The sequence below is a fragment of the Anas platyrhynchos genome, chromosome 3 (genome assembly GCF_047663525.1).
Source record: "Anas platyrhynchos isolate ZD024472 breed Pekin duck chromosome 3, IASCAAS_PekinDuck_T2T, whole genome shotgun sequence".
NCBI classification, from domain to species: Eukaryota; Metazoa; Chordata; class Aves; order Anseriformes; family Anatidae; genus Anas; species Anas platyrhynchos.
In genome coordinates, this window is record NC_092589.1 from 98,191,576 (window position 1) to 98,217,580 (window position 26,005).

Genomic DNA, 26,005 nt, shown 5'->3' on the forward strand with positions numbered 1-26,005 from the left:
ACTGACAATTACTGATTGATAATACTATTGGAAAATAGACATATCTTTTGTTTTACAGATCAAGGTGAAACAGTCTCACTGTTCCAGTATTTCACTGTCAATTTTATGTCTTTAATGATTTGAATCTTATAAATGTTCAAATCTAGCTTCCACCCTACCGATTAAATCATGTAATCAGCAGCTAAGGTATACCCAGGGAAAGCTGGTGAGTAGTGTGCTAGTAGAGAAAGTGAGCCGGCAATGGCTGCCCATGTGAGCACTACTGAGCCACACCACCCACCAAAGCCCACTAAACTGCAAAGGAGCATCTCTCATGCCCCTGAGTAACTGCCGAAATGTCCCTCTCATTGTTAGGTACTGTGATATATCTCTTGTGAATGGTTGAGGTTGGAAAGGACCTCTTGTCCAATCCTGTTTTCCAAAAGTTTACAGCAAAATTCTTGGCTACAACTGAACCAAAATTTCATCTCCAAGTCTGAAGTCTGTAAAAGGCCAACTAAGGGAAACAGCCTGCTTTCTAATGTTTGTTTCTGATAGTTATCTTTGTTGTTGTTCTTTGGTTTTGGTTTTGGTTTGTTTTTCCCCTGGACTATGTTTATTCCCCTGATCTTTATTTATTTATTTATTTATTTATGTTACTCAGCTTTCCAAAATAATTCATTTTACACAACTATTTGGATACATTGTCACACAGTTTCCAGGAATTTATATATACGTATTAATATACATATATAGATAGATAGATATATTTGTGAATCTTACACAAAAATGTAGAGAAAATGTATCAGACCTCAACAGCATACAGACATGAAGATGTCCATCCTGCATGAGAGACAAAATACAAAAGAAAAAGTGGCCAATAAAAGATTATTTTAATCAAAACCAGTATTTAGAATACAAAACTTTAAACAGTTTAGTATCATATACAGATATTTAGTATAGTCATATGCAGAGATCATATACACCTTTGAATACAAGGTGAAATAATAATTATAATAAATAGATAAACGATAAATATAAATAAATAATAAGTTTTACTGGGACTTTTACCTATGTATGGGAATGATCACACCAGTGTATACAAACCTTTTGACTGTAAACTTTTTGGTCTGTGACTCTTTGGTCATGCTTCTGGATAAATGTTTTACTAATGATGTTCCATTTCATAAATGCAAGGTTTATAAAGCTGATTCTTGTTTCTGTTTGTACTGAGAGGAACTTTATTGTTCATTCCATCTAGAATATGATTTTAACATGTTTTAATTTGGAACTTAAGTATATGTATCTTTAAAAAATATTATAACCATTTTTTAAATGAAAATACTTTGTTTCATTGCTATTCTTATTTTTCTTTTTATTGTATACTTTCTAGCACAATGTCCAGCAAATGAAATCCGTACAGAATCGTCAGGAGTGATCCTCAGTCCAGGCTACCCAGGCACATATCCCAACTCTCAGACTTGTTCTTGGACTATAAAGGTTGATACAGGATATAACATCTCCATCTTTGTAGAAATGTTTCAAAGTGAAAAGCAGTTTGATGAGCTGGAGGTATTTGATGGTAAGAAAAATCCAAATGCTATCTTGCCAAGAAAGAACAGATATAAAACCAAATGGGTCTTGATTTCCAACTGTTGGTTTCTTAATGCAGTAATACATACAAAATCTAGTCCAGTATTTTTATTACTTTTGCCTTAAATGTAAGTCTGTTAGTTAATGAAAGTTTTTTTTATAGATGTAGTCAAGAGGCTGTTTATTTATGTTTGGTATTGTTAGAGGAGGAGCAATAAGCAGCTTTCCTATTAAAGTCAATACCATGCAGTTTTTCTGTACCCTGGGAAATGTATGAAGGTGTCTGAAAGTAGAAGTTAACACTGTTTGGTAATGGATCATTTCTGAGAGAGAAATACTTGTGGGTATAATCCATTTGTCAAATTTCATAACATTATTTGAGTCCAAATATTGAAATTTGAGTCCAAATACCCACTCTACTTTCTCCACAGCATAGCAGAACCATTGCTGTATCTTGTTTGAATATATCCATATTACAGGATTTGGCCATCTGTTTTAATACAAAGAGTAGAGAAATGACAAAAACTCAATTTCTAGAATGTAGAAGCATTTCCTACTTCATAGCAGTAACCTCTCAAAGGGCCCTGTTTAATTAACAGCCTATTCTTATTTTTCTGCTGAATTATGAGCTTATTGCCACTTGTTCTGTTCTCATTGATTGATGAAAATAGCTGGTCCCTGATTGTTCTTTAATATATTTTTATTCATTTGGAGACTGTTAACCTATCCTCCTTCATTAACCAAGAATATATGATAACTGTGATAGAACTGATTAATATTCACCATGTAAGTTTCATAACATGAAAAATATTAAACGCTCATATGTTTTGAAGTGTTTTTCTCTGTGTATTCTTACTAAATAGCAGGCTTTTAGTGTCTAAAATTATTGATAAAATAGTGTCCCTTTTTGATAACAGCATTCGGAAAAAGAAAAAACAATATTTTTCATTCTTTTAAAAATACTGGTTCATTAGTTTTGTTTTGTTTTTCCTTCATAATATATTTGTTGTTCTGTGTCAGGTTAGTGGAGAAAATAGTCTGAAAAATCTCTGTTTTCCACCACTCTATTTTGTATTTAACATCAAGGCAATGTGTAGTATGCAAGTATGCCTGGGAACTTTCTAGTGATCTGATCACTTTTTTTTCTTTTGAAAAAATCTTCTTAGATTGCTGAATGCTCCTGAAAAATATTTTTGTTTTCCTTTTTACGCATTTAAATGTAATGAAATCAGATTATCAATAATAGAACTGAGAGAAGAATTATCACAGTTCCTACATTTTTAAACATTGTCATTTCATGACATAGAACCACATTCCTACAAATTCATCTCTAGCACAGCTTCACAAGTCATTTTTTCTACCACCTACCAGCAAACTTAAATTAGAACGATAATGGCATATTTATAACCTCTCAATGAAGTACCATGTAGAGATTCCTGAGCTAGCTCTCACCAAGTTGATATTTAAATGTGGCACATTGCAATGCCTTTCAGAGATACTTGTTTGTGTCCCTGTGGCCATATTAGCAATGTGCTTTGCTAGGCTAATTAGTTCTACATCCCAGCATGATGAGCTAGTTGGGGCAGAAGGCAATGCTGATATGGCTACACTGTTACCAGTGATAGATATAACTCAGACTAGCTTGTTCAGAGCTGGCTTAGGTATTTCTCTGTATTGTTAAATTTTGCAGATCATATCCCAGAACCTTATGTGGTCTAAAATAGCATAGTTTCATTTAACTTACTATAACTGGTCTATCTACACCAGGACTGTGCACTTAGTCACATGGTCTGAACTTTTGGGTAGACCTGTGCGGTGTCAAGAGTTGGACTTGATGATCCTTAAGGGTCCCTTCCAACTCAGGTAAAGATATGTCCTCGAGCTTCACATAGAGAAGATCAGCAATAAAACTTTTAGAGAAATAGTATTTGCTGAGGTATAGGCTTCTGATGACCTAATAAGGCAGCTTTGGAATGCAAATGAAAATAGTGACTGTGCCTAACTCACCACATTGGCAATTATGGTGCAGCTGGATGATGATCAGGATAGACATCCCATTAATGAAGCCACCCTGGTCAGCAGAGAACAAAAAGTCATTCCCTTTCTCCATCATCAGTCAGAGCCCTAAGATATCCCATCTATACTCTAAACCAAAAAAGAAATGTATGTACCATGAATATAATCATTAAAGGCTTTTGAACTTGAAAACACTGTATTCTGTTTGCTAATACTGAATAGCATTTGTTTAATATCGCAAATATTCTTTTTTTTTTTTTTTTTTTCCCCCAAAGAAGCCAACATAAATAATTCTGTCATTGCAGTGAGACAGCAATGCCAACTTTTACCTAACATTCAGGAAAACATTATATGACAGGTCAGCACCGTAGAAGTTTAGTATATTTTTCTCTGTATAGACAAACTCTGAAATAATAATAAAAAATCAACCTCAAGAATACCTACATCCTGCTACTGACTTTTCTGAACATCAGCCCAAGAGCTGCCTGCTTTGGTAACATCCAGAAGGTGAAACTCAACTTCAGGAAAAAATAAGACTCATTTCACTGATCTCCCAATGGCTAAAAAATGTGGTGTGGCTACTTAGTATGTGGTGCTGCAGTCTAATTTTACCATCACTAATAAGGAAAGTTATCTCCCCTTTATATGTAGTAGATCTTTATCTGTAATTGTATTCTTGCAGCCCTTTATCTGAGAATTTCCAAACTGTAACAGTACTTTATGAACTGACTAAATTGTATTAAACAGATTTTACAATGCCCAGAATGAACAAGAGAAACTAAATGGATCGTCATGTTATAAATAATTATTTCAAGCAAAAATAGGAATTGACTTCAGCAGTCCTCATTGTCTATCTTACACTGTAATCATCAGACACTAGCTCTAACAAAAACCACGAACAAGCCGCAAAGCATTTTGATGAGGGCAACATGTGCCTACGGCTATGTTTAATTATTCTTAATATTTAATTATAGTGTTGTAATTATGGTGACTGAAATGCAGTTCTAAAGCACTAGGATGTTATCTTATTTTTTATGGTTTTCTGTGGCCTCCCTTTTGTACCTGAAACATCCCAAACAGAAAATTTACTTTTTTTTTTTTTTTTTTACGGGACTGGAAGGGGAGAAGGTTGACAACAATTGTATTCAATTTTTAGGTTTCCTTGGAGTCAGTTTTATTTTTATGGTTTCATGCAATATAAGAACTGATCAGGCTGCAGCTGGTCAAAGTCAGCAAAAATGAATGAAACACCCTCTATATTTGAAATGTCTGCTGTGACCAAGATAATGTTGGTTGAACTTGGCTTTCCAAAACTTGAAAGACATGTAAATGGCATAGTGAGCATATGAAAGGGAGTTCAGCTATAGAATAGATAACCTTCATATTCAGGAAAAGGATGTCATTTCATGTTTTTGAAAGCATTCGGTAAGAGATTGGCTTGATTTATTGATTTATTTTTTTTTCCCTTTCACTATATGGTGTTGTGTTATATTATCTACTCCCAAATCATTATTTGTTCTTCTAGAGGTTTATTGTGATGAAGATATCAGTCTAGTGGCAGAACACACATACATTTCAACATCCTATATTCACCATAAGTTAATATCTTTTAACACTGGAATAATTCTGTAATAATATTTTAACAGAACCGAGTCCTAATATGTATGTATCATCAAGTCATAGCACTTGTATGTATGTGTATTCCACATTGCAACTGTGGTGATTTTATATGTGACAGATATGCAGGTAATATGTTCACTATGTAATATGGTGGTGCTTTAAATTATAAAAGCTGCACAATGTCAAGAAGTTTATAAATTTGCTTCCAGCCACTAGTCTAAGCTTAATATAAGTTTAAATAAATATCAGATTAAAAAAAAAATGTAACCTACTATAGAGTAATTTCTATAAATATATATTTAAAAAATAAGGTTTCCAGTGATTTTTCAATGTTTATGGCAAAACCACTGTTTTATATGTCAGTTTGTTTGTACCTGGGTTTCTTATGCTGTTCTCCCCTGAGAACCTAAAACTGAACAGACAGTTTAAGTAGAGATCTGTTAATTATTTTAATGGCAAAATATGCTGTGCTATTATATATTTATATGCCCTTATATATTTACATTCACAGCTCAGTTAAAATATGGAAAGGATTGCTTAAACTGCTAGTACTTTAAAACTTCAATATTTTCTTTATTCATCTCTTAAGGTTCTTCAGGGCAAAGCCCTTTATTGGTTGCTTTAAGTGGAAACCATACTGGACAAATGAACTTTACAAGCAAAATGAATCAGCTGTATCTTCGCTGGTCAACTGATCATGCAACCAGTAAGAAAGGGTTCAAGATCCGTTACTCAGGTAACTATTAATGATTTCCAGTCTGATTAAATCATACTTTGTGGATTACATATACTATTTATCATCAAATTAAGACTTGTAATATGATGTCTGTTTCTCTGATTATAATACTTTATTATAAAGTATATTTTGATGATGCATAATCATCCTGTTGTAAATTCAACACAAGTGCAGAACTTGAACTCTCTATTTTCTCTCATCTCAAAGATCTCCAGAATAATTCCCCAATGAATACAATGAATACTTTTGTCTGCAACCTGCTATCTTGTCTTATCAGACCTTGAGCAAGGCCTTTGAATTTAATGGGAGTGATAACCCTTAGATTCACACAGAAGTACTCAAGAGTCAGAATATCTGACACAAAAATGATATGCTCCAACTGCAATTCATCACACAATTATTAGGCTTATAATTTCCTTAAGTTGCAGTTAATTTTACAACTCTTATTACTATGCTTGTCATGTACAAATAAATGGAAAAACAGGAAAAAAGTCCTTCAGTTCTTGAACAGGCAGCATATGAATCTGCTATTGCAGTGATATGAAAATATGTAAATAGTCTGTCTAAATAATGTCCTTCTTAGAATTGCATCGCTTCCTAAAAACAAAACAACTAAAATCAGTTATCAATATTGCAATACTGGATTATACTCTACATGTAGAGATATTGGTTCTTATTCTGCTTGCAGCCTCTTTAATATGTTGTCACACATACCCCTTCAGATACAATGCTCCTAAGAGACTTGGCATAAGGATCACTTACATGTTGTAAATAGAGAGAGAAGTGATAATTACTCTGTCTGTTGTTAACATTTGCTTTTTCTGTGTTTGGACTTGATTAACAACGTGTGAATGCATGAGTGTTAATTTTGGTGGCAAAAATTGTCAGTATAAATTAAGTAGAAAAAAGAATACTGAGGATATTTCAGAAGAATGTTTTACCAAGCATCATATATATCCCATTTAGGAATGGTAAACTAATGTTAAGTGACATGACACTTAGGGAGATTTGCACTGAGCTTTCTCCTTTCTTGTACCATCCATGCAATTGCTGCCTAATCTCTGGAAAATTTCTCATGCTACTGAAAAAGATAAGGGTTAAATTCAAGTACTCAGAACAATGACATGATTATGGTTTGAGAGCTATGAGCAGTTAGTAAATGGTCAGGGAAACAAAAAAGAAAAAAAAAAAAAAAAAAAGATGTGTTAGTGAAGCATTATCTCTACCTTTCAAGTAGTATTTGGAGTATTACCAAAGACAAACTAAAACCGGAGGATGGGAAAAAGAGTGTTGTTTTCTAGCACATTGGAGATTCAGTTAGCTTTTCATAAGGAAAGGGCAATTGCAGGACTTAAGAGATTAATTGAAAGTGCGGGAAAAATGAACAAAGACAATCTGTCACAAGATAACTGATAGGTGACAGTGAAGGGAGTGGGCCTTCTACATGTATCTTGAATTTGCAGTGAGGAAGCAACATCAGGGTTGCAAGAATAGAGATCATGTAGAGAATGTATTTGGTAAATACCAAATTATTTAGGTGACTGATTTTTGAGGAATAATAAAGTATTTTACACCTTTGCATGTACACAAAACATGTTTTGCTAGGCTCAGTTCATCAGTTGTTACAACACTAGCAGGTACTATATACTATTACATATCTCAAGAGAGATATGTAATCCTTATGGCTATGTTTTAGGAACAAACAACTGTTTTGCTTTTTCTGCCTCACTATCAGCCAATGCCTGCATTTTTCTGTAAACTTCTGTATGTTTTACATGAGATTCAATGGAAATAATCAGCATGAAAGAAGAGTATCAGTGAGCGGCAGCATAAACAATTGGATTTGAATCTTAATGAGGGAAGGCAACATCATGAGAGTAGGAAAAATACAAGATCCCAAAAAGGCTATTGATACCATGGCAGCTGTGACTGAGCCAGCAGGCTTCCTCATAATGAAGAACCTATTGAAATTAATTACTGCCCTCCCACAACCCTCCCCTTCTTCTCCAGCTATTCCTGTGCACAAAATTTTGCAAATTGTAGTTTTGTTACAAATAGATTTCATTTGTAGGTACAAATTTTCTTCATTTTTTAAAAAGTGCTAGAAGCTTTCAGAGAAATACTATTTCCTTTAGTGTACAACCTTACATGTTGAAGCTATTTGTCTGAAGTTATGTGCATGTTTTCTATCTAGTGGTTTCCTCTTTTTTTTTTTTTTTTCCCCCTAAATATTAGTATAAAAGAGCTAAGGCATTATAGCAGAGACATTCTTTTACTGGTTTTGACACATTATGGAGGCACTAGCATAACCTTACTCTAAGTAATACTTTTCCTAATTGCAATAACTCATAGATACAAAATGATCTCTTTCCTAATCTAGTGAGTATTTGTATAGCATAATAAGAAAGGATTTTTTTATTCTGCTGCTTGAACTTGACTTTCTGGTGCACCATGGTTCCACCAAACCTTCTGTTCACTACAGATGGATCTCTGAATGCAGAAAGAGGAACTTCCTGAACCCAGGCTAGGAAACTCAGTAAGAGATGAATCTGTGCAATTGCTGTGACAGATACCTGTGTAACCTTTGACTTTGTTTTTCTTCAGTAGTTTATAATTCCACATGATCATCCCTACTTAAGCAAGCTAGCACAAGCAATGTAAATAAAAGAGAGATTATTTAATTATTTTTTTTTTATGTTGTGATAAAAGGAATGAAAGTGCACTACAGCTGTAATTCCTATACTTCTGCACAGTACTTGACACACCTGCCAGAGACATACTGATTTGAGAAGCAGAGGGGTGCTTAGCTTGCTACTTTTAAAGTTTACATTGTCTCTATAACATCTACAGGCTTTTGTTTAACTTTTGATTGTCCTTCAGGAGTAAATAAGGCAAGTGGTTACTTAGTTAATCTGTAATTGGTGGCTAATATATATTAAAAACCCACCATGTGCATCTGTTTTATCTTTATTCTGCTCTTGTAACTTCAACTGTTATTGCAAGAAGCTGAATTCTTCACCACTGGTTTAATTTGTTTTTAATATTTGTACCTGTGCAGTTTCAACAAGTGTTAATTGTTTCTATTTCCTCTTCATTTCACTTTAAAAGCAAAGACTCTTGATTCATTTGGTTTTGTCTTTACAATTTCCAGTAAGCTTTTAGAGCTGACAGAGGATTTGTATGAAGAAGTTCATCAGTTAGTTTCTTCCATGGTTTCTAAAATTTTAGGTGGTGATTTACTTTGTAGTAAATGCAGCAGAAAAGTCACATAATGGAGGTTTATATGCTACTTTTAATCAAGAGCAATGCAAACAGAATTATTTATAAATGTTGAACAAGCAGTAAGAAAACATACTATAAATAGCAGGTTATTTAAACAGACATTTTATTTTTGAAGAACCTGGCATTCACAATTTTACCACTAAAGAAGGAATAGGTTTTTGGAAATTTACTTTGCTGTTTTCATACTGTTTACGCATTGGATGACATTAGACAAAATACAAGAGAAAAAGAATGGCAGCCCGACCCTTTTTTGTTGTTTAGTGGAGTATTGTTCTCCTTTTTGATTTTGTAGATTTTTAAGTGAAAAGCAATATATGGAATTGATGGTCTGTTAATTAAGGAACTATTTTAGTAATCAGAAGAGGTTTGTTCATTTTTCGTGTGTGACCTTACCTAATCATTTAAGCCTATGTCTGATTTTTTATCTATAAAGTGAAAATGTCTAAAATGAGAGGGATAGTAAACCTCTGCCTGTTGGATATTTAAAGAATAACAGCACTAAAGCAAGATCCCCTGGTAATACAATGATATTGACAAACTTCCAAAAGGAGAAAGTTAGAAGGAAACAGTTGTGTAAACTGTGACTTTTATCTGTCAACAAAAAATGTAGGGTATAAGCTAAAGAAAGACAACAGGGGACTTGGCTTTTTGTTTATTTATAATTTCAGACATCGGACAGTATTTAACTGATTATAAGTTTGTTCAAGTTATTGAACTAATGATCAAAGATGCTGCTGGGAAATTAAGTCTGTCGCTGGAATAAAATTTTGGGTTGATGCCACATTATTAACTACAAGACTGAGATTTACAAAATCATCTTGGGGGCATCCAATTGGCATCCAATTTCAACTTTTTTTTTTTTTTTTTTTAATTTGGAATTCAGAATTTTTAAATTTAGCATCCCTGAGTCAAAGTGCCTCAAACAGTTTAGAAAAAAACTCAGCAGAAATGTCTAAATGTTCCAGCTCTTCAGAGAGTACGTTTTTTGAAAGGAAGAATATGGTCCTGCAGATTCAAAATCAGTGTTTATCTGTGCTGCTGTCTACACACCAGCTGAGTAGTGATGTGTGATTCAGCCAGGCAGTTATTTCCCTGTTGGTGTTCAGTTACAAGTGACAAATGGACGTTGTGATTATAAGTGAGCTGTAAATATTTTGTATGTTGCCTTCCAAAAAAAATTGCTGCTTAAGAGGCCTTGAAAGAATGGTGATGCTATGTCATTTAGAAAAGTAAATTAAATTTGTAAATGTAAAGCTACTTCAAGTCAATGGAGCAGCTACTCTGTAGTTTATCACTTTTTGTGGTAAAAAATAAATAGAATTGTCATTCCTAGATGAGGGCAATCCTATGTCACTGCACCTATATCAGCAAAGCCTGAACAGATCCAGAACAGATCCCCTCTCAGAAACTGGCTGAGAGGAAAAACAGCATTTTATCCTAGTGGTCCTTGAAACAAGGCTGCAATATTTTATGAATACTCTGCAGAGATTCTTGCTTAAGCCCAGAATTTTAACTCAGCTAATGGTGGTTGTACATTTCAGTCTGCCTTTCATGAACCCACGCTGATTGGGCCTGATATCCTAGTGGTCCCACATACATTGTGTGATTGCATTCAAGATGACCTGTTCCATCACCTTCCCTAGCAATGAGGTCAGGTTGACAGGCCTGTAGATCCCCGGTTCCTCCTTATGACCTTTCTTAGAGATGAGCATCTCATTAGAAAGTCTCCAGTCATCTGGGACTTCTCTAGATGACTATGACTACTGATAGATGATGGTAAATGGCCCAGCAATCACATTTGCCAACTCCTTCAGCACCCTCGTGTGGATCCCATCTGGCCCCATGGACTTGTGACAGTCCAGGTGGAGCAGCACGTCTCTAACTGTTACCACCTGAACCATGGGGGGGGGGGGTTCTTCTGCTCTTCATCCCAGACTTCCAGGTTGGGTGACTGAGTACTCCAAGGATAAGTGGTCTGGCTAGTAAAGACAGACGTGAAGAAGGCATTAAGAACCTCAGCCTTTTCCTCATCCTCTGTATTCATTTTCCCCCTGCCTCCAGTAAAGGATGGAGATTCTCTTTGGCCTTCCTCTTGCCATTAATATATTTATAAAAACAAATTTATCATATTTGAAGTAGATTGTCTACTGAGTTGGAGTGATTTGCTGAACAAACTGTATGTTTCCTAATTGCGACTTCCTCATGTCCAAGAGCATAAACTTAAAAAATACGTTTGGGAGCTTCAGAATATTTGTGTGTAAACAAGTCTAAACCTGCAGTTAGGATTCCAAAATTAACGTAAAGCATTCTGCACTAATTTTAATGGCATTCAGTTTGCATGTGTCGTAAGAAATGTGAACATTGCAAAACTCTTTTTGTTTTTAATTTATTTTTATTACTTATTTGTTGTTTAGCTCCCTATTGCAGTTTAAACCCTATCTTGAGGAATGGTGGAATTGTAAATAAAACCGGTGGTCCTGCTGGAAGTAAAGTTCATTACTACTGCAAACCTGGGTACAGAATGATTGGTCAAAATAATGCAACATGTAGGCGTCACCAAAATGGCATGTATCAATGGGATTCTCCTGTGCCAATCTGCCGAGGTAAGATATTTTCTTGTGGAGTATGTTCCTATAATTTTATTGTAAATATTTTACGAAACAAAGATTCAACCGTGTAAATACTTCACTACGTGCCAAGAGACACACTGAGATCATGAATTTATACAAATACCTATTGACTTGCATTCTGAAGGTGTACAGAACTGAGGTATTAAGAACTAGATCAATCCAATCAGATACAGACAAAATGAAAAATACACTGTTAGTTTTTGTTGTTGTTGTTGTTGTTTATTTGTTTGTTTGGGTAAAAATATATACCTCCAAACAGTACACAGCTCATCATATCATTGTTATAACAGAACAGGTTGTATACAAATTCAGTAGTTATCAGGCATTGATTTGATTATTTTAGAAAATACTCAGTAGTTCTTTAAAGACAGCATCTGTAGCTTCTTCTTTACTTATTTGTTTATTCTGGAGTTAAGCTGGGTCTACCTCAGCTTTTTCCAAGCATCTGTTAAAAGTAGTTAACATTTGTCAAAAATTTACATTTATTTATTTATTTATTTTTTAACAAAGAGGAGTAACATAAAGTTATATGAAGCAGATAAGCACAGATGTAGGAGATAAAGGATACAATTCTGTTCAAGATTAAGATGAAATGTAACCATCTCTATATGAATTTAAGTTTTGATTTGCTTAAACACAGAAGTCTAGTGTCATTTGAGGTGTCCTGAGTTATTTTACCTGTCCTCCAGCTACCAGTCCAGAAAGACACAAGCAGGAGCTTGTGTTATATCCACTAAACCTGTCAGATGTCTTGAGGCCTAAGAATATCTCAAGTAGCAGTATACGATGGAAAAAAGTCTAGTTGAAGTTAATCTAGTTAAGAGTGTCAGAAACTTTGGACGTTATTCTGCTAGCCTAGCCAATATATGCCTTTTTTTAGTAGACATTGAAATTTTGGCACCTTACTTTGGAGCTCAGATACTTTCAGTATATGAGGACAGACAATGTTCTGTGTGTGCTGTTTAGGCTGGAGGGGTTGAGACCGTAAGCTTTAGGACCCCATGTCATACTTTTCTCCAGAATTAAAGACCTCATGATTCCTCAGCTGTCAACAATTATATACAATTTTGCCCCATTACCTTTCTACTGCTTATCCACCAAGATGATGGAATATATTTTTTTCAATAAACTGAAATTAAAAATATTGTTCTAAATTTATTATCTGATATCAAAATACATGCATCCTCATTGAAAACTAATTGAAATTTCACATTTAGTCCAGCTCATGGATTCCATAATTGGATGTTTCCAAATAGTATGCCTTCTATTAAGTCTGAGATTTCTGTAAAACCAATTCTGAAGGGTTACATTTGTAATTAAATACCATGGCTGTCAGAAATGATGCTTTAAATCAAATTTGATTATATTCATTATGAAAAAAATGGGAGTTCTCTTTTGCATATGTAACACAACAATAGGAATTTTCATATGAACACATCTCTAATATGGGTTAATCTGGTGGGGTCAAATGGTGGTTTCCAATGCTGATCTTATCAAGTTCAGATGCATGTAATAATTTCCTGGACAGTATACAAAGTACTTGACTCCTATCTCGGAAATTAGACCATATTGTTATTACCTTTACTCTGATTAGTTGAAGCAAAAGAGAATCATGAGTTATGCTACAATCAAAATGTTTATAAAGAAAATAGCAATTCTTATACAATACCTCACATTTATAATATAGCCTCACATTCTCACTGGGTTGTTATTCTTAGTTTTGAAACTGGCATTTTCTAGAGTGGGCTCATGGCTTCATATTTATAGTATTTATTTATTTTATATATTTATTTCTATGCACATTCACACAAACAGTTTTGGCTCCAAAGCTCACCAACAGAAAGTATAAAATTATCAATAAGATTCTCTCTTCAGTTATCTACTAAAAGTCATTGCTTTTTTTGTAATTTGCCCAGCCAACTTAAAAAAAAAAAAAAAAAAAAAAAAAAAAAAAGATATATGGTATATTAACAGAATATAATAAGAGAATATAATTTTCTGCTGAGAGAAAATTATATAGAGCCCGGTCATGATCCTGGCAACCACATGTCATCTTAGTCACTGGTTAGCTCATGGCCAGATCTCTGTGCTAGGGGAGAGTAGGAAAAGAAGGATCAGAGATTAACTAGATAATATGAGAAAATAAGAGAAAAGCCTGACAAGAAGAGCAGTTAAAATCAAAACTGAAAGCAATAAAGTGTTTTCAGGGTCAATATGGAATAGGAGTGCAGGTATCAGGGGACTGAGACATGGCATCAGTGAGAATGTAATGGGGTGGCCATGTTCCTCTGAGAAACACGATGAAATACCCCTGTAAATTCCAGCTATTCTTCGTGTATGAGGCTCAGCCTTTCACATTACTCTTCCTGATTTTCTCCAGCTTATTCTTAAAATAGATAAAAGTAATTCAGAGTCTTGAAGAATGCTCAGATGCAGCAGTTGAGAAGAAAACAGTCTCCCTAGTAGGTTTGCAAAAGAAAATTTTGGGTACTTATTTTAAGGAAGAAATTCTCTTGTCTGGATCCAGGGTAGTTATAAAGGGTTCAAACCTATGACAAGGTCATGATAAAAATATAGATGATGCTAACATTTCCTTCTTAAAATCCACATTCCAAATGGTGTCTTTATTAATACCTCTGTGTCTTCTGAAGTAGATAAAATCATACTATTGAGCTAGAGATCCTTGTACTTTTTGCTGTGCAAACCCAAGGTTATTCAGGAACCTGCAGCTGGGTACCATGTCTGTCCTGGGGTAGACAAGTTGTGACATTTTTTTAAGGGAGCTGGCTTGAAAACATCTATTTGCAATTTTCCCAAGAGCCATGAATTTGGAACAACCTGATCTTTCATAAAATTAGCTACTTTTTTGTGTTTGATTGTAGAATTAAACTTACCTTTGATAAATGTTATTATGTCCCTCTTAGAACCATTGACTTAAAATAAAAAGGTGAGGTAATTAGCACTATTTAAGAGTTCCAAATCCCAGTTTCCTCTTAAAAATGTATTCTAAACCTATTACCATATTTCAAAATATAAAACAGTAAAAGAGGAGTAGTACTTCAGACTGAAAAATTAGAAGTTTGAGGGGAAACCTGGTAATGATCTTCTAATACACTTAAAGTAGCTCAAAAGAAGAATGAAAAAAAAAAACAAAACAAAACAAAACACAATGTTCTTTGTAGGTAGAGAAATTACAACTAAATTTACTTCAAAAGGATCTTAAGTTAGACTTTTTTTTCCCCCTCTCAGAGGGAGTATAAACACTGGAATAGATTGCCCATGGAGAGCGTGCAATTTGTGTCATTGGAGGCTTTTCAGGAACAAATTAGTTGAGCCTTGGTCAAGTATAATTTTAGCTTGTAGTATGGAAATAGACTAGATAACCATTCATAACCTTGTTTACACCCACAGCCCTAAACAATACAGAGCCCTGTTTTCATTTTCCTTGTTAGTTCTACATGCATCCAAGTCTGAGAAGTAGGATTTCTGTGGCGTGGCTCTCCCTAATGTTTCTGATTGAGTATCATAGACATAAGCCACTCAGCATTTCTTTTATTATGAATCCTACTTTTAGGGATTTCTCTATTGCTGCTTTTATTTTATAGGGAAATTAAATACTTTAAATACTCTGTACGATGTGTCACTAAGTGAAAAATGCTTGTACGTTAAATTTAGGGATTTCTCAGTGTTTGGAAAAAAGCTCAGTGTCTGACTGTAATACTGTCTGTACTTCTTTTCTGTATGCAGTGAATTTGTGTACTTTACATATGAATAATACATAATTATTTTAATTGTATAGACATGTATAGATATTTTAAAGGATTGATGTAAATTTTACATTTACTTTTTTTGTTAAGAAGCAAATTTCAGTAACACATGGGACATGAAAGAGCAACTAAAACTTCATCTCAGTTTCTAGGTAGGAAAAGGCTTTTCTGCTTGCACTGATTATCTGTTCTTTGGAAGAAGTATATTTTTCTGCTGTGCAAGATAATAGAGACAACTCAGGTTGAGTTATATATTTTTCACTCTGAAGGCATATCTCCCAGCTGGAACCCAGCAACTTCATCTAATCATTAACCTAAGAAGCATGTTGACAATTCCTCAAGCCAGATTTTCTGACACAGTTCTTTATCATTTTAGCAATTGTATGAGATGCTGGAATGTTGAATATGCTTAAATATGTGACAGTTCTAACTGTCCAAAGACTATACATAATTTCAGTCAGCTTCTTCAGATAACTTGACATCAAATATGAAAGTACTTGCCATTTAGTGAAACTGGATGTGCTGGCATGCTGCGTATGGATACAACTGTTCTTAAAGCCATTAGCTGCCTCTAGAAATTAGTAGCAGCTGAAACTTTTCTTTCTAGTCTTACTTTTCGGGGGAGAAGCAAACAACAAATAGACAGACTAACAGCAACAATTCCAGAATGCCAGACCTGTTTTTATGAGCAGTAGCTAAAGCAGCAGCACCAGGAACAACCTCACAATGTAGTAGTACAAGATTCAGCAGCAGCTGAGGAAAGAGGAGAGACAGTGGAAGTCTGAGATACAACACTAAGAATAGAAGTGGTAAAGAAATGTTACAAGAAAGCATAAATTATGAGGTGCCTTATTACATGAAACATATCAGACCCTGCACAACTGATAGACATACCTGGATGTGTCTTGGGTATTGTATATTTTTGATTCTTTAAACTATCTTGTATGCAAGAGCTATTCAATCTTGAACTTCTGTGGTGGCTTCACAATGTCTGGTAGATCACCTCCACCATGCCACTCCTCCACCATTCCCCCTCCTCATACAGCCAGGGGTGAAAATCAAATAAAAAAAGCTTGTGGATTAAGATAAGGATAGGGAAATTGCTCACCAATTACTGTCATGGGCAAAAGAGACTCAGCATAAGGGAGATTAATGTAACTGATTACCTATTAATAATAGTCTAGAGCAGTGAGAACAAAAAACAAGCTAAAAACACCTCTTCTACACCTCCACCCTCTTCTACATCCTCCCTCTGACTAGTGCAGAGGAACAGGGAATGAAGTCTGCTGTCAGTCCCTAACACTTTGTCTCCATTGTTCTTTCATGGTCACTCTCTGCCCCTGCTTCAGCTTGGAGTCCCTCCCACAGGATACAATCACAGGATCATAGAACGGCTTGGGTTGGAAGGGACCTCAAAGATTCCGACCCTCCTGCCATGGGCAGGGACGCAACCCACTAGATCAGGTTGCCCAGAGACCAATCCAACCTGTTGGATATAGTAATATCTATCTAGTAATACTAAACAGACATGTTTTTTGGGGGAGGGTGGTTATTAGTTTGTTTGTTTGGTTGGTTTCAGATGATATAATCAATTATTTTTGTTTGCTCCGCATAGACTGCTGAATTATTTTAAGTTACTTTATGCTTGCAGTATTCAGAAGGAACTAGAATATTGTCCATCTATATGTATAGATATATGCCTTCATGGATGTGTGGATAGGCATATTGTTCTGACTTCTGGTTTTATAGAATTAAATGGATACATGTTTAACATAGAGGTGGAGCTTTGGTATCAGAAAGAAGCCCTAAAAAGAAGTTGACACAATAAGTTAATCTTAACTCAATTACATTCCACTTCAAGCATTCAGACACATTGCCACAAGGCAGAAGAGAGTTGAGAGGTTTTCTGGGAGAGGCAGGGACATACAGCAAAATTCTGGAGACACTGAAATATTTCACTAAGCATGACTGAAGTGGTGAATACATAGGCATTTTTATGAGGTAGTAAGAGTGACAATTTAGCTTTCTGTCAGTTCAGCATATAAATAAACATTTTATGAGTGTAAAATTCTTCTTACTTGACTGAGGCTGAGACATGAGTCAGTTCTAGTTGTAGGTAAAATATTGAACTGTTTATTGCTATTAAAATTATTATTATTATAAAAAATATTAAATCGGTTATTAGGGAAGTGGATGGAGCATTAAAACAGATGCAGTTCTACTGCCTGTTCTGAGAACATCAAAGTTGTGGTCACTCCTGTTATGGTCAGATTTTTCTATGAAAGCAGGATGAAGGGGTTGGGGTTGTTTGCCCCAACAGGATAAGGGAGAAGAAATTATTTACTATGAGGGTGGTGAGGAACTGGAACAGGATGCTCAGAGAAGCTGTGGATATTCGATCCCTGGAGGTGTTCAAGATCAGCTTGGATGGAGCCCTGGGCAACCTGATCTAGTGGGTGGCACCACGCCCATGGCAGAGGACTTGGAACTATCCAGTGGTCATTCCACTTGGAAGGTCCCTTTAAGGTCCCTTTCAACCCAAGCTATTCTGTGATGATATGGTTCAATTATATGATTCTTTTCATTATGAAAATGAAGGGAGCTGAGATATCTGGCAAAAAGCAGACCTTGGAGACCTTTCCTAAAAGTGACTGAAATGGATATTTTTGTAATTATACTCCACAGTAAAAATGTATATTATGAGATACTGTTAAAATGAAGAATATTGCACTCTTTTAAAAATATATATATAAAAATAAAAACACTAGGTGCTACTTAGATCTCACTGATTGGACAGCAAATTAAGTATAAGCTTGAAAGAGTAAGTGCTGGTGTGGAGAGAAATTCTGAGGACAACAAGTTAAAATAATTGGGAGGAGCAAAACAATTGTCAGTGAGACCTAATATCCATTTTGGAGACATGAGAGTATTCAATATTGAACCTATTTGAAATAAGTAATTTACTTCATGGTATCTAAAACTAATGCATTTAAATTCAAATTATGTTTAAAATTCTTAAGTGAAGTAGTAAAATACATAAATTATTGTTTAAGTTATCTGAACAGCTCTTTACTGAAACTCTTTCTAGCATATTAGCAATATTTAGTTGATTTTCTCATCAGAGAAAAATGTTAAATTGATTTAAGTATTAAATATTGTTTTATATGTCTAGAGCAAACAAATATTAAGTTCCATGTACAGTTCAAGAATGAAACCCAAAGAGAATGGAAGCAGACTAATAGGAAGCATTTATGAAATTTCCAGTTCACTGTTTCTAGGACCCAATCACCTTGGACACTTCCTTGATTTTTCCCTGAGACATACACCACTGCCCATAGTCTATGTTGAAATTTCTGTCAATGTTTAGGTTAAACAGACAATAGTAATTGGATTAAACAAAATAATGATTTATAAAATCTGTCTGTTAGATGTTTATCAATGTTTTAAATACTCTTATGCTTGTAGGAATGTTGTAAAACTGGTAAATTCATTTCATTTGCTATGAACGGGCTATGTGAGAAAAAAAACACAACACAATATGAGACAACACCAATTCTTTACCTTTTTCTTTCCTTTTTTTCCAGCTGTATCTTGTGGTATTCCTGAATCTCCTGGGAATGGTTCAGTTATAGGTAATGAATTCACTTTGGGCAGTAGATTGATATATGAATGTAATGAGGGCTTCAAGCTAGAATCTAGTCAACAAGCAACAGCAGTATGTCAAGAAGATGGATTATGGAGCAACAAAGGGAGGCCACCTGTCTGCAAATGTAAGTAGGCATGTGTTTTTCAAGCATATTCCCCTTAAACTGACTCAGAAAAATCGTCAGTGGTGGTGCTTAGGTTTTTACATATACATATCTGCTGAACTGATCATGCAGGAACATATAATCTTTCGTCATGTAGTCATGTAGTAAAATAGAAGAGACCTATTCAATTTGTTTAATAATAATAATATTTATCTTCAAAAAAAAAAATTTAAAATCTTCACATAATTCAGTTTCATGTATTTTTTTCTTATTATGGATAATGTGCTTTTCACCGTCTTCACAGGATAAAGTTACCATCACCAAACGTAATTTATTTTAATACAGTTTCTAAACTAATAGAAGAAAAAGCTACTTATTAAAATACTGCTAATGTAGATGACTAAGCAGAGTAAGAGTCCTTTAGTCTTGATTTTTGTCTCCCATCAGAACCAGCCAGTATAATGTGGGCTACTTTACTATGTTACATGGCATCTTGCATGCATTGGGTTACCTCCATTTGTCTTTGTGCTAGGTCAAAACAATAACTAACTGACTGTGATTATGTGGCTTGAAATACTAATTAGAACATAATCTTAAAAGTATTAAATAACACTATAACACTATAACACTTTACTTACAATTTTGAGAGTTAGTTTAGAATCTAGAATCAAAAGTGTATGTATGTGCTTTCTAGATTCTGAATTTCAAAAACAATTCAGTTTTCCAAACAAGTAAAATTCAACTTATTTTTAAAGAAAGAGTAAAGTGGTGTGAATATGGCAATTGTGCAGTCATTACTCTTCCTTCCTCCTCACACTTTTCCTCTGCTCCAATGCAGATCTCCACAGGCTTCAGGATAGTCCTTCAGGATAAACCAACTCCAGCATGGGTCCTCTACAGGCAGCAGTTCCTTTAGGAAATATCCACCTGTTCTGGGGTGGTATCCTCCATGGGCTGCAGGTGGACAGCATGTTTCACCATGGTCTTCTCCATGGGCTGCTCAGCTCCTGTAACTGGAGCACTTCCTCCCTCTCTTTCTTCTCTGTCCTTTGTTTTCACACTGTTCTTTCTCACTTTTTTTTTTTTTTTTTTCCCTTCCATTTTTTCCCTTCTCTCTCCTTCTCTGCCTGTGAAATCTTTTGCCTTTTCTTAAAAATACTTTCCCAGAGGTACCATCAGATTTGCTGATGGGTTCAGCTATGTACTGTGGTGGGTTCAGTGTGGAGCCAGCTGGTATTGGCACAGAGCCTCTTCTCACAGAAGCCATTCCTACATCTCCACTGCTGCCAACACCTTGACCCCTACACCTAATAGACTCAGACACCTCTTCTGTAAAGTTAACAGTCTTGCTGTGATTCATCCTCACTGTTTCTTCATTGTTTTAGTATTGGTGATTCTCATTACTGTTCCCTGGAGAATCTCTGGTTGATCTACATCTTGAAGGACAGTGCCTAAAACTGAACACAGCATTTCCACATAAGTAGGATTATTTGAAACCAGCTGTGATCACACACAAGCATGCTCTGTATTCAGAACCATGCACAGAGGGAAGGCAGTGCTCTCATGTATTGAAATGCACTTCAGTATCTCAGAAAAAAAAAATTGTCAGGATACAAAAAACATAACTTAAATGATTAATCAGTAGAAATGTCAACAATATTTTTTTTGAGGAAAGAGGAAGTTTAAACTACCTTGCATTTAAAAATACTGAATTAATAGCAGTATATTTGCAATGCAAAAGGAGTAGCCAGTGTTTTTGAAAATATTGAGTGTTACACAGTGACACTCTGTAAACTGAGCTTAATTGCTATGTTTAGCACAACTTCCAATGTTATACATTTTGTTTAATATTTATAATATCTTAACAAAGTTTCTAAAAGTGCATTCAGTTTGAGAAAGATTCCTATTGCTTAGTAAAATGAGAAGTGATAAAGTACATAGACCTATATGGTAAACTTAACATCAGTATTTTCAACATGGATCACTATTCAGAGATACGTGTCTGCTACTTTAGATTACTTACTTGCAAAGTGCTGAAATCTTAGACAGTCATCACAATAACCTGTTTATTTAGTCTCCAGACCTAGATAGAAACATCTCAGACTTGATGAGCAGAAACCCAGCACAGAAAGTTAAATGGTAAATAAATTATTTCATTTTATCCCCAGGTCTATTAAAAGGAAGATTGAAATCAGTGCAGTTTATTTTGCAAAGTATCACTGATAATACAGTGCCTGAGGCAGATATTTGAAATTCCTTTATTTTCATTAAATGTATTTACACCAGGTTTCAGTCATTAGAAATAAGTTTCATGCTAGTATGAATCACAAGCAAGACTAGTTCATGGTGAGATGAGTGTCACAGCAAGACACAGATGAATCATGGATATTAAGTTATTGGATTTAATTACATGAAATACCAATCAAGAGATAGCTATTAGGAAAGCTTAACTGAATGGCATAAAAGTCACTTGCATCGGGTATTGTACATGATGAAGGGAACTGGAGGTGTCTATCTATACAACCATTTAAAAAGCCATTGAAAGCCTTTCTCAGGCAATACTTTAAATCTGACCACTACTCTCATTAGATAGTGACAATATAATAGTAACTTCAGATATGAATACAGGACACCATGTAAAGTTTGCTAAAACTTTCTGCTGAAATCTTTAAATTAGTACATTGCTGTTGGTCAAGGAAGGTAGTGTGACCTGCAGTTCTAAAAAGCATTCTGTTTAAAAGGTGTAGAAATATTTGAGAAATATTCAACTATTTGAATAAACAAGGAACTTGGGTCTCAAACTATAGATGAATACTGGTGTGTACATGATACTTCTTTTTTATATGTTATTCTATGCCACATGAAATGCCTGTAATACCTTTTAGCCCAACTAGTATAATTTGATTAGTACTCAAATACAAAGGAAAGGATGCGTGGGTATGATTTAAAATTTAAGATTTTAAGCTGTAAGTATAGTCAGTTGACAAATGCTGTCTTACCTGGCATTAGCATCTTTATACACCTGTACTCTCATGAAAAATCATTAGTTTCCGTCTTTCTAAGATTAAAACAAGAACACTTATGTGGGAATTCTTTATTTTGCCTATTCCATTTCATCATCTATGATTTTTATTTTGCTTGCTACTATGGAAATACAGTTGTTGATTCTTGCAGTGACAAATTAAAAAGGGAAAAGAACACAAATGAAATTTCCTTCCGTTCTTTTGAATAAGATAATCTCTTCCTATTATTATACTAAAACTGCACCATTGTAGCATGATTATTACATTTTGTTTGTGACTAATTAGTGAAAATTATTCTTGCGTAATTCTTTAATGCCCCACTTTCTGCAGAATATATACCAAGTGCAGAGAAATTAGGTCTTCCAAGTCAGAAAGACTGTAAGATGGGAACAGAAAAGTACTTAGATGTAAATGCAAAGTTTAGATGTATTGCTTTTTAAAGTGATTTTCCCTTTTCATAGAATCACAGAATGGTATGGTTTGGAAAGGACCTTAAAGATCTTCTAATTCCAACCCACCTGCCATGCAGGCTAGGGCCTCCCCTAGATCAGGTTGCCTAAAGCCCCATCCAACCTGGCCTTGAACACTGCCAGGGATGGGACATCCACAATTTCTCTGGGCAACCTCTTTCATTGCCTCACCACCCTCATCCTGAAGAATTTATTTCTTATACCTAATTTAACTCTACCCTTTTTAAGTTTAAAACTGTTACCCCTTGTCTCCCTTTTCATCTTGAATGGATTTTTGGGGGGGGGGGGGTGGGAGGCAGGGATACAAAATTTCATAACTCACTGAAATTAGGACAGAAGTTATATACATTTTTTGGACAATTTCAATACATTTGATGTCTTAAAGATGACACGTATTGTTATCTTTTTTTTTTTTTTTTTTTTTTTAGCTGCTAAGTATGTTTTCTTAGGAATTTTTATTTTGTGGATACTTGATACTGGCTTTCTTCTTGAAACAGAAATACTGATCTAAAATTTGGGTTATCTCTCCACAGCAAATGAAATTCTTAGTTGATGACACTAAAGTCTGTTCCTAGCTTGAATGTATTATTGTTTACTCTTTCTCTGAATAGTATAGAGAAACAAATGTTGTAGATCATTATTAAGAACTGAACGAATTAGAAAGAATGAGTTGTGCTTCACTGTATCAGTAGTAGTAGATGCTTCAGAGAAAGCCACTGAAAAATTAGTGAGATCTGATTTGATAAGGTCATGCTAAGCTTGTTCTAAAGTAAAAGAGAGCTTGCTTCTTTTTAGTATGTATATATAATACTATAATAGGGTTTGTGTTTCTTTGTTCCAAAATTAATGTTCCGTGAAAAGAAAGCTCAGTCTTGAGTTACTGCTTGTCAGTACTAAAGATTTCTGCTAATCTGAGTTACAATACAGTCTCAGTGTTTGCATTAATGACAGTTTAAGGATGTAGAATACTTTTAGAATAACTAGGGTGGCATGATTATGGCAAGGTTACCATTTACCAAAATTACCATTTCTCTAAAGCTAAATACCATAACTGGTAAACAGTACAATTTTATACAATACTACATCTCTATATATGTAAATTAAAATGAACACGTATAGGTTAGACTGCATATGTGTCAGTACTGAAATCTGTTTATTAAAAATATATATATTGCTGAATAGGATAGCTTAGCCTCTATTCTTACTTGCTTTCCTTCTTAGGTTGATAGTAGATGCCTAACCTAGGAAATGATTTTGTGACTAATTATGTTTTCTAAAATTTTAATTGGCCAGGATGGGCCCTGTAAATGTATAGCTTTATAGCTTTTTTTTCCAATAGTCTTTAATATATTCAAAGATTTAAATTGGATCCCTCATTGGTTTGTGCTAGTTTCCCTTATATCAGGCATGTTTAAAAGCAGCTAATGTTACTTTGCATACTGTGCATATCGAAGGTTTCACTGTTGGTATTTTTGGAAGCTATGGTGTGCTGAGCTATAACTGATGGTTCAAACTTTTTCTTCTTATGTGATTTTTATCCAGAAATTAATTACAATATAGTTAGAAATTTTAGAAACCTTTTTTTTTTTTTTAAATAATTTTCAATCTTTGAGCAATGTCTAGTTATACAACTATGAATCACAAGTAGATCTGAAATAAATAATTAATTTTATTACAAGTGCAAAAATAAATTTGTTAATATAAACAGGCAAAGTATCAGGTATTGCATAATTGGTAGAATTTTTGTTAGAAGACCATAGCCAATAATTCTCTTAACACTTTCTTTAATAAGTCCTGACATCAGAAAGTAATTTTTGGAGTATTTTTTCAAGGTTGGGTCTTTAACATGGAGTGCTTGTTAAGGGACAGTAAGTTCAGTGAAGCTCAGTAAAATGTTGTGAAAATCTTAATTAGTTCAAGCATTTTAGATTAGTCCAGATACATTAGACTCATAACAGATTGACTTGACATAGCCGACTGGATTGGCAGACTGATGCCATGTTTGGAAGCCCTTTCTGTTTCAATGTGTTGAACACCAAGAAGTGCTTGATTTTTTTTGCTCAAGGCATTTCTTTTCTGCTAGCACACTGAAGCTATATACTGTGATCCTATTCGTCTTTGTTCTGTGGTTCTGTGGTGTATAGGATTTTTTTTTCCTACAATCTTCTAATTTTACTAATACTTATGAATTTAAACCGTACTAATTTATTTTTATTTCATGATATAAGGCTTTAACCTTAATCTTGACTTTTTTTTTAAGCCAATAGTGAATTTAGTCAAAATGCTATATTTGAATGATAATAAATTATAAATTATTATCAATTCTAATAAATTGCATTATAAATTCACAAGACAGTAAGAAAAAAATGCCCATTCTGTTTCTTTATGATCATAAACAACCGGATGAAGAATCATATACCATCAGATTTCATTTTGTTTCCAAATTAGAATAGCTAGCTCCTCTGAGATATTTTTTTTTTCCATCCTATACATTCTGTTTTTTTATTTGAAACAATAATAACATTTAGAGTCACAATATTTAAGATACTGCTGGGTCAGCATGAGATGTACTTTTTTTTTTGACTTATGTAAAGATAAGCAAAGGCAAGCTTATTGGCAAGCTTATTTCTGTCCTGCTTGGACAGGAAGGTTACTCAGTAAAAGGGAGACATCAGCATTTTGGTATTCAGATTCTAAGAAAATATCAATAGTTCAATGTATTTATTAATCAGAAGAAAAAAAAATAGAGAATTAATCAATATCTTGAGTAGAAAGTATATCAGAGGTTTTAGAACAACTTCCCTGCTTTTGATCCTATTCAAAATTAACAATTTCTGGAGATTATTATGTCATTAAAATGAGTAGTTTTAATAATTTCAAATGCTAATTATTTTTTCTGACCTAAACTTTATGTAAAACACATTACTTTATGTAAAACAGCATTCATACATTTCTCTAAAACACATACCTAGGAGAACATACCTAACACATCTTCACATCTGGAGGAAGTTGAGAAGTTGAGTTCATCCCTTATACACCTTTATGTATGTAAATGACAATTACCCTGTCTATAATTTGCAAGAGGGAGACTGAGAGTTAATTAGTAGATTTATAATCTATGTGCAATAAATCCAGCTTCT

General features: G+C 34.3%; 1 protein-coding gene across 2 annotated transcripts in view; it reads left to right on the top strand.

Annotated features, from left to right (window-relative positions):
• The window catches only part of CSMD1 (CUB and Sushi multiple domains 1), a 1,163,917-nt gene that overhangs the window by 1,054,785 nt on the left and 83,127 nt on the right, over positions 1 to 26,005 (top strand). For both annotated transcript variants that reach the window (XM_038176472.2, XM_038176473.2), the window contains exons 47-50: positions 1,373 to 1,561; positions 5,798 to 5,944; positions 11,641 to 11,829; positions 19,208 to 19,393. In XM_038176472.2, coding sequence (XP_038032400.1) covers positions 1,373 to 1,561; positions 5,798 to 5,944; positions 11,641 to 11,829; positions 19,208 to 19,393 — 711 coding nt within the window. The remainder of the gene's footprint in view (positions 1 to 1,372; positions 1,562 to 5,797; positions 5,945 to 11,640; positions 11,830 to 19,207; positions 19,394 to 26,005) is intronic.